At 37.3% G+C, this 19,203-nt stretch overlaps 1 protein-coding gene across 1 annotated transcript; it reads left to right on the forward strand.

The window, feature by feature from the left end:
- The first annotated feature begins 10 nt into the window (after positions 1–10).
- On the forward strand, positions 11–9,284 carry LOC116260067 (autophagy protein 5). The gene is made up of 9 exons (XM_031638146.2): positions 11–149; positions 369–587; positions 1,461–1,585; positions 2,705–2,771; positions 3,582–3,671; positions 5,195–5,282; positions 6,248–6,385; positions 7,975–8,106; positions 8,605–9,284. Exons 2-9 carry the CDS (start codon positions 480–482, stop codon positions 8,970–8,972), a joined length of 1,116 nt encoding a protein of 371 aa, XP_031494006.1. The 5' UTR covers positions 11–149; positions 369–479; the 3' UTR covers positions 8,973–9,284.
- The last annotated feature ends 9,919 nt before the right edge of the window (positions 9,285–19,203 follow it).

Here is a 19,203-nt window from a genome sequence, read left to right on the forward strand (position 1 = left end):
CGAGCTAAATCGAACTCGAGTCGAGCTCGAGCAGAGTTAAGTTCTTGAAACACACGAGGGGCTCGACTCGTCGAACTCGCTCACGAATACCGTCTGTTTCTCTTGGGTGTTTGCCAAATCTTTGGTGCCCCTTGCTTCTGGGTCGACTGGTATGATCCTTGTTCTCTCTCAATGATGCAAATAGACGTTTGTAATTTCATATGTATTTCGGACTTGCCTTCTTGCGTTCCATTGCTGTTATTTTCTCTCTTAATCCTCTGTTCGTGCTTATGCCGCTTCTGTGGTGGTTCTTGGTTGTTTTTGCGTACTCCCCATGGTTTAGATCTTGTGTTCTCTTCGATGATTGCAAGCAGAATGAATTTTTTCAGGGAATTGAGTTTGTAGAAGAAATTGTCGAATCCGCTTGCACTCTGTGGTCAAATAGGAGTTGAATATATGGGGAATCCGCCGGTGAGACCATCTTAAGGGCGACGCGATAGATGGATTGCAGAGAAGCCCAGGACTATGTATGGGAGGGAGCAATTCCTCTTCAGATTCATCTCCATGAGTCTGAAGTCGCAACGCTTCCAGTTCCTTCTCCTGCCTTGGTACGTGGTGCTGCCATCGCTTCTCTATTGAATTAATCTCGTTTTGTCCTATCCATGATTGCAGTATCATTTTCTTTTTGTTGCACGGACTTGAGGTTCTTAGTGAGGGTGCTTGTACATTTTTTTGTACTTAAGCATGTGGGCATCTGTTCCTCATGCTTCTCATTCACTTGTCATCCTGATGCCCTTGGGTCTGGGGCCAAGGAAATGCCTGTCCACATAACATTAGGTCTCTCCAATTGATCGGTATGTTTCTCATTGTTACAACGTTGCACGGAGAGTAGTTGTATCTAATCTTTTTCTTGATGATGAGGAAAAATTATTGAAGCGATGGCAGACAGACATTGAAGAAGACAAACTTCAATAAAACGGAGGTCTAGGCGGATTGGCTTGTACCTAAGCATGGATCGGGGGATGGACATTTCCTTTTCGTTTTTGCTGCACGAACTTGAAGTCCGTCTTCTTCAATGTGTGGGTTATAAGCCAATCCGCCTATCCATGTTCAAGAGCCTTTGTATGATTATTTACGTTGTAAAATATTCTTCCAACATGTTGCTTTCTGTTGCTGCATTACTTAATAAAAAGTACGTAAGTGTTTAGCTTTCTCTTAGCTCCAAGAATTTTAGGTTAATCTTATAGAAAAAGAAAAGTAACATCTCTGTCTCACCAAGGTTTTACTTTTACAGTTTACTTTTCCACTTTGGGATAATACCTTGGCAGCATTATCTGGCCTTTGATTTTTGATGCACTTGTGGGGTTTCTTTTTCTTTTTGTGGTGTGGGAGGAGAACATTCTTTCTTCTTTTTTTTCTTCATCCGTTGCTTCGCTTATGCATCTTGTCACCTCAACCGTTATAATTTTTGTGCATAACAGGTATTAGGTCCTCGGAATGGATACCTTCCTCTATTGCTGCCTCTTGTAAAGCCCCATTTCAGCAATTCTCTTCCTCCTGGTGATGATAACATTTGGTTTGACTATAAAGGATTACCATTAAAATGGTGTGCAATATTTATTTTGCATTTTCATTTATTTTTTCTATTTAAATATCTGTATAGCTTCTAATCTTGAATAATAATGACAGCTAATCTTGTTTCACACACTGTATTATTCTCTTGAAAATAAGTCATATATTTCTGCTAAACATTTGTTGGAATCTTCAAGTTTTCAATTTTCATCTTTATCTTGTCTGGCTTTAGAGTTTCCCCCTTCCACTTCCAACATGGCTGTACATGCACACAAAAACACTCTTTAAAGTTTAAATAATATTTTATCAAATTTTACTGAAAAGTGTAACAAAAAAGTTTGAGAATTTTAAATTTCATTATTTGAACATATTGCAAAAAAAACTAGCAAAAATAAAGTGGATGTAGTTTTCCTATCTTTCTAGTGAGAAATGTGAGATTTTTTGAAATTTTTGTTATTCTGATGCATACAGCAACTTGATGTTGAAAAAGCCTTTAGCTAAATAAATCCATATGAGGCAGCTGGAAAGCTATGATATGATTGTGCAACTTAAAATGGCTGACATGGCCCACCTGGCCCTAAAGAAGCCTTGACTTCAGTTGGACTTCACTCATGCAGCAAGCAAATAAGTTTTTAAAAAACTATTAAGAAGGAGCAAATAGATATCCTGATTGTGTAAGAGCATGTGTGATAAATGGAAATAATAGTTGAGTATAACTTGCAACATAATCCCTAGAGATAGATTAACTCCTCAATATAGTGTCTGACCCCACAGTTGTCCAACCATTTAGATGTTAACCTAGAATTGTGTGAGAGCATGGACAACCTTTCCACAATCTCACTGATGCAGAAGGTTAAACAGTTTGGCATTGAGGTTGTTGGAAGGTAATTAGTGCCTATTTTAAGTCAATATCTAGAGCCTAGCGGTTGTGTTCTTCAACAACCATAATCGATATAACAATGGGTGTTCTTCACATTAAACATTCACATATTTATTGTTTACTGGTTTGTATGTAGTTTTGTGAACTTTATGTACTTCTGTAATATCTATTTTCTAGTGACATTTTCTGATGGTAGCAATTCACTTTTTCCTTCCCTGTACCCTGGTGAACTGTATATACAGAATTTCCCTAGTTATGCTTCATCAATTGCAGGTACGTGCCATTGGGAGTCCTTTTTGATCTTCTGTGTGCAGTACCAGAGAGACCTTGGAATTTAACAGTAAGACTTTTTCACTCAATTTCCTAATGGGCCATGTACTTTAATATAGTATCCTTCAGTATAAGTGTGCCTTGTCTTAGAATGAGCTCTAAGGGTTTTACTTCTCACCCAGAAATCCTCAAAAACATAAACACCTTCAGGTGCAATCAGTGCAAATGCTCTGGTAGTCTGTCTTCAGTGATTGGTACCTTATTGTTTTCTGTTGCAGATGAAGTCTTCCATTTATATGCCTTTACCTCATACAGATAATTCTTTTATGTTCTACTTTCTGGCAAGTTCAGTAGAAATGGCAAGACAGGCTTCTGTGGAAAATAATCTGCATATGTAAACTCTATATTTCTAAGCTTCAGCACAAGAAGGGTAACAAAGTTGACTTCTTGTGAAGTCTGTTTTATGCCTCTCATTCATGCTAGAAGTTACTTCATCTCCTTTAAAATCTTCTTGAGAAGAACTCGCTTGGTTTGTTTCTGGTGAGAAGTAACATTTCTCCAAATTTGGGGCTCAACTAGCTAGAATCTGTGTGCTAGAAAATGCTAGATTTTATCTACATTTCTCCTGGTGATTGATGCAAATTGAAAATAAAAACCAGAAGTGTTGTTGCCGATCTAGTAACCAACTTGCATAGAAGAAGTTGTTAGGTTTTGTCAACACCTCTATGTCTCTATCACCTTTGTTTCTCTCTCTCTCATTGTGTTGATTAGCCTTTTCTTTTATTGCAAAAGTCTATAGATATGTTTAGTTCCTTTCTTTCTGTGTATTCAAATTATCTACTATATTTGGAAAATCTACTAATTTACTCGAGATTTACAGGTCCATTTTCGTGGATATCCTCAGGAGCTTTTTAGTCCTTGTGAAGGGGAAGAAAATGTTAAGCACAGCTTCATGAACTCATTGAAAGAGGTTTTGTAAATGTAGCTTGACCGACTCAGTCTCCTGAGAATGCTAACTGTTCTTCTTCTTCCTTTTTTTTTTTAAATTGACATATAACTTCTATGGCATGTCTCTCTTATGCTGTGGAAAATTATCCTCATTTGTTGGAAATAATATTTGATTCTGAGAACTATAAGGGGCGTGAAACATATACTACCAGTGGTTTCTCTGTTCCAGATTAAATTTTAACTAGTTTATAGCTGAATTTTATTTCCATTAGTATAAGAAACTGCTTTACCATTCTCAGATAATGATTGTTAAATTCATTCCCAAACGAATATATTCTTTTGTTCAGCTGATCACTGAAGAATATTCTGTCTGTGTACTTGGGTGTACATGCTTATCTATGGCTCATTTAATGATAAAGTGTCACCCATTGCGAACTTGATCTCCAGTTTGTGCGTTTGAGTCTTGGCTTCATGTCTGCATGGAGATCATAGATGTATTGGTTCAGACCATGATAATGCTTTAACTGTTACCAGTTATTGGCATTATAGTAATGCTATTTTACAAAAGAATGTAGTAAGGTTATATTGCATTCTCATAACGGTTATTGACGGCTAATGAATCTCAACATCAACCTTGAATTTTGAACATATGAATGTATGAATTTGCAAATTTGTTGCTGTTTAACATTTTTCCATGGACTTTAAAACTCCTATCATCCTGTATATGTGTTATTATCTATCTAGTTTTGTTTTATGCGTTTGGAAAATTACAACATTTTCCTACATATCTCTTCTTCAAGGATAAATCTTACAGTGGTTCACTTTGGATGAGTTTGAAAATCTAATGCCATATAGACTTGTTTGGACAGGTTCATATATAGATCTACTTCAAATTAACAGATAAAAACTTGATTAAAGCTTCATTCTTGAGAAACATGAAACCCAGGAAAGGCAGCAGCATATCATGCCTGGATCTACTCTGTAGTCTAACCTTGTTGGGTCGCTATCTCAAATGCAAGGATTATGGAACTTCCATTCTAATTGATCATATTGTGCTTAATATCATTAAAGTCATTTTTTTGTAACTAATGTAGTGGTTGGATAGAATAGATTTTAAATTTATCTGAAATAGATTAGCATTATTCATTTTAATATGTTACATATGAATATGGTTATCTTAGAGATGGTAGCTTGTCTTTTATTTTGGAGATTTTTGTTTTTAATTATAATAATAAAAATTTAGCTTCACATTTTATGAGGTGACAAAGTCTTCAAATTATATAATGTTAAGGGTTTGGCAATTGGCAGTGCTTATTAGCCATATGCATGGAAGTGCCCTAGGATTCCAAACGTTCAGAACTTTGGTTCAGAGACATGTTTTCTTTATCATCATCTGTGACCTATTGGTGATTCTCATGAAAGACTTTCTCGTCACTGTCCTCATTTTGATATTCCTTTGCCTTTTCAAAATCTTCTTTAATATTTAGGTCATCATAAATATTGATATTGGAAGTTCTTCACGCGTTAATTTGGCTTTGGGTTCAGGCAGCTTATATAATCAATGGCAACAGCAAAGTTATTATGAACATGTCACAATTTGATCAAGCAGAACTTTGGCGTTGTGTTCTGAAAGGTCTGTGTAATATGACATACTGGAATTGCAATCTTTATAATTAGATTGGCAGTTATAAGCATCTTAGGAGATAACAAGGCTCTTCATATCATTGATCTAACATCTTGGGCATGGTTTCATGTTTTTCAGTGGTAATGAGTGAAGGCTTTTTTTTTTCCTTTTCTTTTTTCAAAATGTCATGTTGGTAAAGTTGACCATGGGACAGCTAGGAGGTTGGAATGCCCTCCTATGTTTCAAAGCAAGCAATGCCGTTTCAGATTCATCAGATTGCTGATGAATTGGCAACATAGCTCCCTCCTCAAAACATAGTTGAATACTATCCTCAGTGGGTGGTCATTGACAATATCATTTCTTGTCGTTGCTTGAGCTTTCTTGCATACTTTTGGGAATATCATCAGTCCCATGAAATACTAAATGTCTAAAACTGAATAACTGAAAAGGTGTTCCCAAACAATTTGTAGGGTTTACAATTCCATAAATTTTGAAAATAATGCTCTGGCAATACGTGGAATTCATGTCTGAGTTCAAATGAGAAGCTTCTGAACAATCTTAGTGTAATTTTTGTAGTTACGATCTGCGGCTACATTCCTAGGTTCACAGGAAGCACTGCCTGGGTGCCTGGATGGCTGCATTGGTGGGTTGCAAAAGCTTCTTTTGCATTTTTTCGGTTTTCAAATCTTTTAAATTGTTAAATAGATTAGGCTTTTTCTATTTTCTCCTATGCATAAATTTTTGCTGTTTTTAAAATTTTAGGGAAACTTATAATTTTTTCTTCTTAATTTGTACTTTTGAGTTCACATTAGGTGAATATCCCACATACATGCCTAGCCTTAACTCTTAACCTAGTGCTTTGAGTTTTGACTACTTGCTAGTTACCGTGTTGTGGTAAGGAATGGAGTGCCTTAGCGAATATAAGCGTTCAAGTTGTAATATATAGGCTACTTACTTAGATGCCATCATAACAGGTGAAATAGAAGGCTATCTCCAGGTTTCATCCAAACTGAAGCTAGGAGCAGTTGGAGAATGGTGTACATTAAGATCAGTTGCTAGCTCAGAAGAGCCTCGGCAATCTTCTGGTGAAAGCACTAGCAGAAGTCGTATAGGTACCTTCCCTTCTTAATAGTGAGTATTACATATCTGGTCATCTCACATTGTATTCGTCTTTGTTTTGTTTTGTCATTTGTGATTTGATTGCATTAAATTCTCAAAATTTTGTGACATTTTCAACATGGATGTAACCTGCCTAAGCCAGGCCCTATGTCTGTGTTTAGCAACTGACTTGCATAACTAAGTTGTATTCCAGAATGCTGTTAAATTTTTTATTCAAAAATGAATTCTTGAACTCCCAGGGTGATTTATTAGTGTTTAGGAGTACCCGTTCCTAAGCATGTTCTTGAAGCTTTGATATCCTTCTACGCTATAGAATGGCATGTTCATGTAAAATGTGAAATCATTAGGATCTCTATGAAAATGAGGACCTGGTGAATATTGAGGTTACAGCTCTTGGATGACAGAGGAACGGATGAAGGCTCTTGAATTTGCTGTTCCCTCTCGATGTAGTTTATGTAAAGAAGCTGAGGAAACTGTGGACCACCTGTTTTTCCCCTGCCAAGTGGACAAAGTTAATTTGGACTAAGGTGAGTGGATGATTTGGGGTTAAATGGAGCCCAGGCCAGAATGTTAAGCAAGAGCTGATGGTGCGGGAAGAAATTCAAGGACAGGGACCTGTGGAATTGCTGGAAAAATCTCTTCCACCAATCCATCTGGTTTATCTGGAAACTGCGTAACCTGGCTAGGCATGAAAACCACAAGATTTCTAGGTGCGTTGGGGAGGAGTTTTGGATTGTTTGCCAACACCACATTCTAAAGATGCTGTGGGATAGGAGGAAGCTGTGAATGATTGAAGCATGGCTGGTGACAGGGATTAGGTGAGGGAAGTGGAGGAGCTCAGGTCCTAATACCATGAATGTGTGCGTCAGGAATGTTGAAGGTGTGTGGCCTCTACCAGGCTGAGAGGCAGAGGAATACCTGTTCGTATGGTTGGTGGAGCACCAACTTCAGAAGCAGTCTGTCTTTTGCTGGTGCACCGTGATGCTGCCAACATCAAGGAATGATGGGAACTGGAACCCATTGGAAGATGAAAATAGAATTTAATGGTCCTTGTTGAGGGACTAATTTTTGTGCCTGCAGATATTCCATTTTTTGGCAATAAAAAGGTTGGGGAGGCCTGCCTCTCTCTGCAGACTGTTTTCTGGAGGTCACAGCTCATAGCTCATGATATAATTTATATGTAATGCAAATAAGTTTATAAAGTGAGAAATGCGCTTACTCTTAGTGCTGCAAGAGAACGATTTTGTGGAACCTAAGAACTAATTGTAGAAAAATGGAACTGGTAAAACTGATTTTGATAAACTCCTTTAACATAAGGCAACCTACTTGAAACTTGCAAGGAAGCATATCTGCGGCAACCAAACAATGCTTCCCCTCACTCCCTTTTCTGAGCTATTTATCCGTATTCCTTTCAACCTTGTGCCATGCTTGAGTTCCATGTGTCTGTGGTACATAATAATTTAGTTTATGATCTGTTTGTGCTATTTTCATAAGTTTTTTTAATTTTATTTTTAATTTTTGCTTTTGCATTTACTTAGAATTTTTGCATTAGTTGGGGCATAACATAAATTTGCCTGGCCAGGCCGAGTTCCTGTTCGCTTATACCTAAGAATGGTTGACTTGCCAATTGATGATTTGGAAGATTTACCTGCAGTTGGTAGTTGGGAAGAGATCACTTACATGAACAAGCCGGTTGAGATCCAAAAGTATGAAGGTATCATTGGAAAATTTTCCTTCAGAATTCTCTCTCTTCCATGTTCAATTTTGTAAAAGACATGATTATTCTGTGAAAACTTCTTGGTTTATCACATGCTATTTGATTGTGGGTTGCAGGCAGGGATCCTGTCTATTTGTCTGTGACTTGGTGTTCATTGGATAGCAATTTTTGCCGACATTTCTATTGTAACTCTACAACTCTAGGCATCTTCAGATAGTCATGCCTTTGAAGACCTTCCTTCTCTTCTCCTTTTCTCTCTATCTGTTTTAATTTTCTCTTTGGCTGTTAGGGAAGATGAAGTCAACGTGATATGTGTTTTCTGTATAGCCTGATGGATCGAACTTATACTTTTAGAGTTTTAGTTGATAGTTTCACTGGCATAAATGTGTTGCATTACTTTTAAAATATTAATTGGTGTTAATATCACCTAGATATTATGTTCTGTCTTAATGATTCTGAGTTTGGGTGAATTTTCATATACCTCTGTCATTGCAGGTGAGTACTTCTCTTTACGTGATATGGTGGACAGTCTACTGCCTGGTTTATTCTCCGGTCAAGCTTGGATTGATGATCAAGAATTAAGTTCTGAATCTGGAAACGAATTAAGGGTAGATGATGTTGATCTAAATTTGGAGTCGGGATCAGCATCCCACTCAAAGGGGGAAGGGGGAGAAGAAATATCATCCAGAAGCTCATCAGGTAGACAGATGGGAAAGAAGGCAAAAATTGAGCTTATACGCATCCAAGGAATAGAACCCAAGTTGGATTTGCCTTTCGCTTGGGCCTATCACAATCTTATGCATCCCGACCACTTTCTTCATGTATGCCTTTACATCTCAGGTACTGATGGGCCACAAAGCTGACAAGACCACTGACAAGACCACATCCCTTTCATTGGGTTGACTGAATCAATGGAGGTGCATTCTTTTTATGGGTATCTTCTTGTTTCAATTGATCATTGTCTCTCCCCCGTCTTGTCTCTCAAGGAAACTGCATTCCCACCTTTTTCTTTCACCACGCAATGAACAAGTTCAGTTCATTTAATTGTTTGGTGGTTCTGTGCTGCTTTTTCATCTTTGAAGCTCATTTGCTGTTTACCACGCCTTTGATTTATTAAGTAGCATAAGATCTATCAGGATGTATGATCTGGCGATTCAACTTGATTATAGCTGTAACTTGGGTAGGCCATGTTGACACTCTTCTCCTTCATTGATTTCATGGTTTTGCTCTTGTAATTGTGGAAAACTATTCTTTCTGTGGATAACGTTGTGAGAATTTTTTTTGGTTTATAAAATCAAGTTACCATCCCATGAAACTTGAGCTGATGTTGTCTCCGTATCCTGTATTTGCGGTACTGTCAGCTTCCTTGGTATCACAATGAACGGTGTTAGTGTTACATTCCAAATGAAATGAAACCTGTGATCCTATTTGCTACTGATCCTCTTCCATAACTCAAGGTAAATTACCAACCGAGAAAAGGAAGTTGCAGTTCCATCTGAGAAAGAGGTTGCGTTCAAAGAGGAATTAATAGTTTTCGGACTTGAGGATAGTTCTTCACTTGCTTTTGAGAAGGTTTTAACAGCGAGACTATCTGGAAGTTGCAAATTTATTATGTTCTCTAGAATTTAAACAAGTGACCATGCTTGTCTTGGACACGCTTCAGGCTGGATCACCCATGAGCGTCTGGAACTATTGGTACGGTTGCATATGGGTGCAACCACTGTAGGCAAATTAGCTATATATATATATATACAAGTAGCTACCAGATCCTTGTATATCATATTTTAATGCCAATTATCTAGGCAATTTAAGGAGATGGTAAAAATTGAATTGTAAATATAAAAGTCAAAGCTGTGTTTTTAAGAGTTTAAAATACCCTTCAAAAGGCATGAAAGGAAGAGAGGAAAAAAAAGAAGAAAACCAAATGGATTTCTTTAGAAGAAATTTCTGCTCTTTTAAAGGGTATTTAGGACTCTTGTTTTTTTATTTATTTATAATTTAATGTTGACCAACTGATTTTATCGGAGTCTGGTGCTTATTATTTCTATCTAGTTTATGAGGATCCAGCAGCTATCTATTTTCTTCTATATATATATATATATATATATATATATATATATATATATATATATATATATATATATATATATATATATATATATATATATATATATATATATATATATATATATATATATATATATATATGCCTTTTCTTGGTCTCGTTAAAAATTGATGTTTATTATATTCGTTATGTTTACTCAGATTCACGTGAACCGCTACGTTGTATGAGCCAAATACAGGTTTAGCCGCTAGTAATCTGCCTCTGATTCTTCTCTACAAATTTCTAAACAGTAATTTTGTGTTTTTCTTTTTCAAGTTAATCTTCTGGTTACGCCTTGGGCATCAGAGTAGGAGGCATCACAAGGTTAAACTTTTTCTTCTATCGTCTTAAATTCACTTCTCTTGCAGGAAAGATAATTGAGGACGAGGAGGTGCAGATGGATTGGATGCAGGATTGAGGTTTTTCGAGTCCTGAATGTGGTTGAATCGATTGAGATCCAACTCATATATTTAATCCTGAATCCGATTCAACCCAGGATCTTTAGCAGAAAGCAGATGGCAGAAAACTAAGAAAGGGCAGGGAAGAACATGCCAAGAGCAAGGGTCCCATTGCTTTCTCAAAGCATAATATCTCGAGATTCAAATGCTTCCACATGTCTCCATTGTTGATCTTCCACTTGATGACCCGGATAAGACCTGCAACTCCATCTATGACTAATTCACGTGGAGGGCCACGTTTTATAATTTAGCAAAGGAATCAATTTGTCGAGATAGGCCACCAAGCTTAGTGCTGTAGAAAAATGCCAAAAGACACCCTAGCATGTTGATGGAGTTCAATTTCTCTGAAACAGAGAAAATTGTTCGTCCAGAAAATCAGAGAGAAAATATCATGTCATGGTCAGTTTCTTCTTGGATCTTTCACATGGAACCTTGTGTGAGATAATACCGGCAGAGTTGCAAAGGATTTAAGGCGGCTGGGCACATTACAGGTCCCGTCAGAATCGCATTCAGGATAACATAACAGGAAATGATAAAAACACGTGAACCAGATCCGACCCATTTCCAGCGCAGGACTGTAGCAGTTAAACCCGACCAAGTAGAACCCACACTTAATGCCCATGTTTGCATAAGAAAGAAATTTCTTGTCATAGAGATTCACAAGTGTACTTGCGAGAGCCATTTATACCATCCAATAATAGGGTAAAAGGAAGCCTTATGATAATCAGAAATAGGAGAGTCATTTTAGTTGAGTCTTACATTATTCAAGAAGCAGAAAGTGGATAATGGTATTGAATTGTTTGTAGAACGATGTGAAAAAACAAGAGATATTGACATATAGATATGCAAAGTAACAAGGAAAGCCTAAAGCATAGTTAGCACATAATATGCTTGTTTTAAGTAAGATTGCCGAGTATGAAAAAAAGAAGAAAAATTGAAATTGCTCTGCCGCTTCCGTTTCCTTCTTCCTAGAATCTGTCGATTCAAATCGAATTTGTGGCAAAGTAATTCGATTTCTTGGTCAATTCAAAAGTGCCATGTCTCCTTTTTTTAAATATTTTTAATATTCGAAGAAATTTCTTATCTTTCATTATTTATAAACATTTTTAACGCGCACTCTCTTGGGCGTACTCTGCTATGGTTTGGCCCAAAACCCAACTTGCCAATTCAAAAGGAAGTCCATATTAGTGTATCTTTTTCACATAAATCATATTAGACATTACTAGTAAATAGTCGAAAAAGAGGGAGGTGAACATTTTGGCATGCCGATGAATACATGCACCATTAATGTTGTTATAAACGTAAAATGAAGCTAAAAGATAAGTCTGTTGAAACTTGCTCCGCTCAACAGGAGAAGCCTAGGTTTTGCATAATTTGATTATCCAGCTGCTTGTGTTCATCTGTTCAGTGAGGGGACATGGAAACTATGTCCCCGCAACCATACACATGATACTTCCAAGCCAATGGCAGACAATCGTTCAAGACAATTCAGAAGACAGAGGCATGCATAGGGACAATACTGGTTGTGAGATCGGGAAACCGTTTATAAGGAAGACTCGTCATTTTCAATTCCTGATATATCTCTAATTGAATTTTTCAAAACACATTTACAAGTGTTGGCAATAATCTGAAAGGAGAAAAAAAGACAGCTAAAGTTTTAAAATAAAATAAAAGGCACATATTGCTTTCATTGTCAGTTAATGGGCCCTAGAGTTTCCTTCTATTCATTCTGGTCTGAGAAGAATCCGAATTACCGTTTTAACCCGCTATGAAACATCACCAGTTTTGCGACCAGAAAACGAATATTTAAGTTGATAGAAATGTACAGTCGATTGGATACTATAAGAAAAACTTCTCAAAATTTCGCGTGTTTCACCGTGCAAGTTCCAACTTAGTGTTTACCAATCTTGTGTGTGTGTGTGTGTGTTTTTTTTTTCCATCTTGGTTCTATGCATTGTGGTGGGTGTTGCGCTTTTTCTCCAATAATTTTTGAACATTATTGGTGTCATTTGTGTTTGATTGCTAATAAACCATGTATGCTTAATATGATCCAATCAGATAACTCTATTAGCAATGCAACAAGTCCCCCTTCAGTTAATTGCAGGTTCAAGCAGTATGCTCCTTGAATCATTGGTGTAGGAATAAACCTCTTATTTTCAAAAGAATATTTTGTGATGTTTAATGCTTATGTTCATAAAGAGAATTGCTTCTGTGATCTTCCATTCAATCCCTCAACTATGCTACGTGACAAAAAATGCACCGAATCCCACCCATAGGGACATGTCAAAAGTGTCGATGTCAAAGAAGAAAAGATTGGAAACCATGATTCCAGGTCCCACGGCTGGTCATAATTTTTTTCCTCATCGATTGCCAATAGTTCCTGACGCAACTACGAGGAGAAAAACATTATTATGTCAAATCAACAAGCATTCTAAGCACCTAGACAGACAACATCATAGAACTTCATAGTTGAAGGAAGTTATGAGTTCAATATTTGGGGAATTTGTGAGTTCAATACTTGAGAAACATCTTATTTTGAAATAGTTTTACGGTGTATATCTGTAGATTCGAGGTGAACTAAGATTTTTTGGAACATAGATTTCAAAATTTCAGTTCCTTGATTTCTAATAAGGATTGAAATCCTCTGTTTATATACTGAAGTATGTGGGCATGAAGCTAGACCCTCTCCTTCCCGCTTGCATTTGAGTTCGACCAATTTGAGAGGAATATTGAAGACCATAAATCTCTGGGGTTGAAGACCATAAATCTCTGGGATTCACAGTTTGTTGGAACCAGGAACCTATTCAATGTAATCAAATTGGTGAACATCTACGACTTCTTTGTTCACCCGCCATTGATTAAATGAAATTCTTGGAGCCGAGAATATAAAGTTGCTTGTGTGGTTTCAAGCTTGAACTTCAGAGACATGACCAACTTTGTTCACAGAAAAAGAAGCTAGATTTATCTAAAGATGGCTCCATATTTTACTTGTTTAATCCATTAAGAAAGAAGAAAAAGGCACTAGCTCGAGCCCTTAACCGCTCCGATTATACAGTGACAAATCACTACAGAAATTGTTTAGGAGTGTCTTGTTGTGGACTAATTGGAAAAGGTGCTTCGTTTTTTAATATTCTACACAAACACCGAACCCAACTGCTTTCTTGTTCTTTTCCATATTACCACCAACTGATGAGCAAAAGATCATTAGTCTATACTTGATCTTTTTTCTCTGTGAAACTGATCCTCTATAAGAGAGAGAGAGATCGATCTTAGTGTCACGGATGCTAAGGACACTAATCATGGTCAAGCGAAGGACATGATGGGCTTACGTCAGAGGTGCAGTGTGAGAACGAATTTGTTAATAATTAGTGAGAGTAATTTAACTTCAAGCTCAATTTTGAACGTCATCTTGGTCCAAGTCAAGTTCAGGACGAAGTGCAGAACTGGTCCTTGTAAGGTGTACTTGCTTTGAATCATTTAAATCAAAATTATCAATTCTTGATGCATGTGGGTCCGCAGCATCACCAACTGCAACTTAATCAATTTGGAGATGGCATTTATGAAAAGCTGTAAGAAAGGAGTTGGTTACCTGACTGAACCATATTCATTTTTGTTCAGTCTATATACGACCAGCATCTGTACAGAAAATTATTAAACCAGGTCAGATATAGATGACCTGATATGATATGGACGTAATGACTTGATATGGACGTGGCTGTGTTCTTGTGATATATATATATATATATATATATATATATATATATATATATATATATATATATATATATATATATATATATATATATATATATATATATATCAACTTCACTATATATAATTAAAAGAAAGGAAAGAAAAAGAAAATTCTAGCAACTAATAGCCAAAAAAGCCTGCTTTAAGTGTCAACTTGTGTTTACATGCACCTTGTGTACATGTGTATGTCATGCATGCATGTGCGCGCGTGCATGTAAGTGCATGTAAGAGAGAGAGAGAGAGATGTGGTTTTTCTTAATTTCTTTTCAAGAACTGCAGATGGTAGAGCATGAGGGCTCATTTTGCAAAGTGGGGATCAATATCAAAAGCAATGTATAGGCTAAGAAAAGCAACCAAAGTCCCCTCTAAGCTAGGAAGTAGCCCACAATTATATTGTATAACTATTTGCTTCAAACCCCAGTTTCAATCTTACTTTATGGCGAATAATCAACCAACAAAAGTGGCATCTGTAAAACACGGTGCCGCTTTTTAGACTACCATACACCTTTTCATATTGCAAGCGTGAACTCGAAAGACCACTTTCAATCACTTTTCACGACCTGCAAAAATCTTTGTAGACATTGAAAGGGAGAAAAAGGGAGAAACACCAATGCACAACTATCAAAAGTCTTTGTCAAGCTAGAGGGGCGACCTACAATGATATGCTCCTTATAAGTCATCTCATGGTAGCATAGAGTTACCTTTCTAGAAAAAATGTCACATGTCAAGTTCATGTATAAAATATTGTATCTTGTTAAAACTGCTGATTGATGTGCATGTGACATTGTCACCCCCACCCTGCAAGTAGGAACTCGATTTATGATGTGTCCTTTGTCTCCAATAAAGAAAACTGTGGGTGTACCCATGCTCTAGGGGTTGGCTTACTTTGTCCCTTCCACAATTATTTAACAGCGGAAATGGCAGAAGTATCGAGACTATATTCACAGCAGATACCAACATCTCGAAGTTGCAGAAAAGAAAGTGATTCGAGACGACTTGAATTTTGAGTCGCTGGCATTCTTTTTTGGCTTCAATGGAACGCCACGCAGTGATCTTGGGAGAGTTCCCCTTGATAGTTAGGATTGAGAAGAATTGAATTTGTATTAGCAAGTTGGATTTGAGGTTCTCAACCTAGTTGCTCTCTCTTGCTCAGTGTTATAAAAAATCGGTTCTGCAATTAACTGTTAGCGATTTCTTTCTTTCCTTAATAGTTATCATTATTGCAACCTAAAATCTGGTCAGGTTAAATCAAGTGGGAATAACGTGCTTCGCTTTTTCTTGGGAAGCAAATAAATTCTTTTCACTTCCAACGAGAAGATTAGAACTGTAAAAAGAAGCAGCATTTTTCAATCTGAGAAATCCTGCGTATTAAAAATTTGAAAAAACACGAGGTTCATTTAAGGGAACCCTGTGAAAATCTTGTAAGAATTCAATGTACTTCTATTATTAATACCTGTGGGAATTGATTGCAATAACCATTCCAAACTTAAAGCTCACTGTAGTCGGACTGACAAGCCTTTGATCTCCCAAAAAGCTGAAGAACTCTGAGTCATCTTCTCTCTTCAATGAATAGCATACATCTGGAGTTTTTGGGTGAAGACAGAAAGCTCTGCGTTATGAAGTGCCCCACTACCACCAACGTCTCCCATGTTCCTTTCGATTGAAATGAGAAAAAGGAACGAGCATTTTCTCATGTTCAGTTGCCTAGAATTTCATGAGTGCGTTCTTTGTCAAAAATGGGTAAAATTCAATGCTGGGTAGTTCGCTTCAATCTATCCTTTCTCAGACAACAAAAAAAAAAAAAAAAGATTCCCTTCCACATGAAAAAAGGCACTAGATCTATAACCGACGGCGAAGAAATGGCCGTCCGGCGAAGTGTATGCTATTTCATTGAAATTTTAGGCACCATTCCTTCAAGCTACAGTGACCCAAAAATGTTGGAAGCTGGTGGGAAAATCCTAATTTTCAAAACAACTTTTGGAACATCGAGAGACGAGAGCGATGGAGAAGAGAAATTATAGATGGTAGGTGAGAGACTAAAGATTCTGATTTATGCCGGCCTCTTTTATTTCAAAAACAGATCTCATGTAAGAAAAAAGCGAAGTTTTAATTTCTCCTCCCAGCCTGTAAAAAAGAAGATTTGATAATCTGTCACCTTTCAAACCCGATATTAAATTCTCACAGTCGGTTGTTCTCATCCAACCGCCCAATGGTTGGACGGCACGAGGCGGGTTTCTAAAGAATCACATCATCATTAGTGCTCTTAATGGTTACTGTCTACTATTAAAAAAAAAAAAAAGAAAGGCGGCGATCATAAGTCAGTTTTATTAGGTGAAATTCAGCATTCTTTTTTCGGAGTCCCAACATCCTTTCCATCCGAATGCCTTTTTCTCTTCTTTTCGTTTCATGTTTATACTTAATTTGGTTTCTCTTTAACAACCCAGCTCTCTCCTACATTGGGTTCGGCCCTTGGGCTTTTAATCCGATGAATCCCAAACTACTCCTTCACAACTTGGGTTTTAACCCCAAAAAAACTAAGAACTAGACAACCAGTTACCATAAACCATATTTAAGGTTCTTCGCAATCTTAGATAAGAGATTAAATTTTCCAAATGAGAGGTTACATCTACAAGACGATGTGCCATTTTCTTTAAAAACATTTTAGCATAACAACAAAGAGTGAACTGACAACTATGCCGACTGCAAGAGAACAGAACACATTTCCTCTTTCTCATGGGCAGTAGAATTCTTTAATGCTCGTCCAAGTGTGGCATAAACAAGACCCAAAAGCACTAGATCTCTTCCTTGGAATGGCTTTGATTCCAGAAATTTCAGCCTTTGAACAATTTGTACGAAACGCAGCAGTTAAGTACGTAAGTGGCTGGACCCATGACAAATAAGAAGCAAAACTTTTCTTTTTGGTTTGCTTTTTAATTGCTTGCCCATTTGAATGATTTCACCGTGAGAAAATGAATCGTATCGTTGAAAAGTACCAAAAATTTTCTTACCGTGCGGAAAACGATCACATGCAACTGTATTCTACTCTTAATATGAAAATATGCGCAGGAACACTTCTGACATCTCAACCTCTTTAGGCATGTACATGTGACATACATGGTTGGTGAAATTAATCTTACAGGATGACGTATATAGAGCTTTTGATGTACATAAGATTGGTTTGCTCTTATGCAATTATTCGACAAGAGCTGACTTTGTGGATCATGGCTTCTTTTATAATTTCTAGTGACAAAATTTTGTACATTTTATGACCACAATCGTGTCCATATATGATATCATCATCAAATCAACTGCCTAAACCACAGCTTCAAGGTTAAATTTTGAAGAAAGCAACGAGGGTAGCGGTAAAAATATTTGTGGGTAAAGTAAATGAATCCCAACTACTGGTTGGAAATTTCTGAGAGACAACAAAGAAAGCCAACTGGAACTGTACAGTACAGAAATGTCACTGCAGTTAAAAATTTATCAAAATGTCAGTTACCATTTCAATAAAAAAGGACCAGAACGACCAACGCACTGCGGAAAATTAAAAGGGAAATTGCTTCAACTATTCATGGACAAGACTCTACAGCTGAGTTGAGGCTCATAAGAAAACTTAAAATGTTCTTCCCGTTCTTTGGTCAAGTACTGGAACAGCATTAACTGAAAAAAAAAAAGTGGGCTTTTCTCTTTTTTGACCCCTTCCTCAATGATGACAAACATTCCCCTTTAGCTTTAGCACAGTTGCAGAGTGAGGGAATCTCTCAAAAACTACTAGCAAAGCAGCGTAGGGGTGTTTATGTGTAAGCCAAAAGGTAAGGCAGCCGTTTTTGGAAAACGAGGAACCGAGGGCCCGTTCCAAGGAGGAGGTTTAGCTGTTTAATGGTTCAAAAGATATGAGCACAGATGGTTAGGGTCGATGGACTTGGCAAAGGATCACGGGCAGCTCTTGTCCGGTCTGGGCTCGTTTAGCTGAGAAGCTAGGCCAAGTTTGGCCTGTGTAGACACGCCACGGGTTGAGCTCGTGTTGGTTCGTTCGCGAAAGCCCCTGTTTAGTGTTTTTATTAAACATGTTTAGGCATAAGATTAAAAGTTTGACGCAGAGGGGTTTAAGTTTGTAGATAGGCTTTTGTGAGCCGGTCAATTTGTTTTTCAATTAGGAGCCGATCACCGACGAGGCTGATCGAATCCGAGCAGGGCTAGGTATTGGGAAACATTATGATTGATTACTAGGGAAAAGAAGATGTCAAACCTGTGGGACCCAACTTGTCCTCAAACTGGCTGACTTTTGTGGGGCTTTTTTTTTTTTGGAACAAAAAAAAAAAAAAAAACAATTGTGCATAGATACTAAGTATTCTAGATACTTATTTAAGACAGATGGAAAGTAGACAAAATTGAGCCTTGACCGGATTCGTTTGAGTGGGCATGGGCCTGGTTCTTTCCATTATGACCATCATGCCTTCCATGTTTTAAACATTTCCCCAGTCCTGTTCCCCGCCTTCGCCTGAAATTCAGCAAGAACTCCATCTCCTTTATTTGACTGAGGGGTTGGATTTAAACCTTGGAGTTGAAAGACATCGAAAGTTCGATACCTGAAATTGCCGGCCGAAACCGGTAAGCATCCACCTACCAAAGAGAAAAAATGGTGATCAGTTTGCAGTATTCTAATTATTTTGTTAGCAATGATCCTAGTTTATGTTGCACGCTATTTTTATAATTTCCACCGTCAGTTGTTTCTCCACCACCCAACAATTACAAAATCAGTTTGATACGATAGCTTGC

The sequence above is a fragment of the Nymphaea colorata genome, chromosome 9 (genome assembly GCF_008831285.2).
Source record: "Nymphaea colorata isolate Beijing-Zhang1983 chromosome 9, ASM883128v2, whole genome shotgun sequence".
NCBI classification, from domain to species: Eukaryota; Viridiplantae; Streptophyta; class Magnoliopsida; order Nymphaeales; family Nymphaeaceae; genus Nymphaea; species Nymphaea colorata.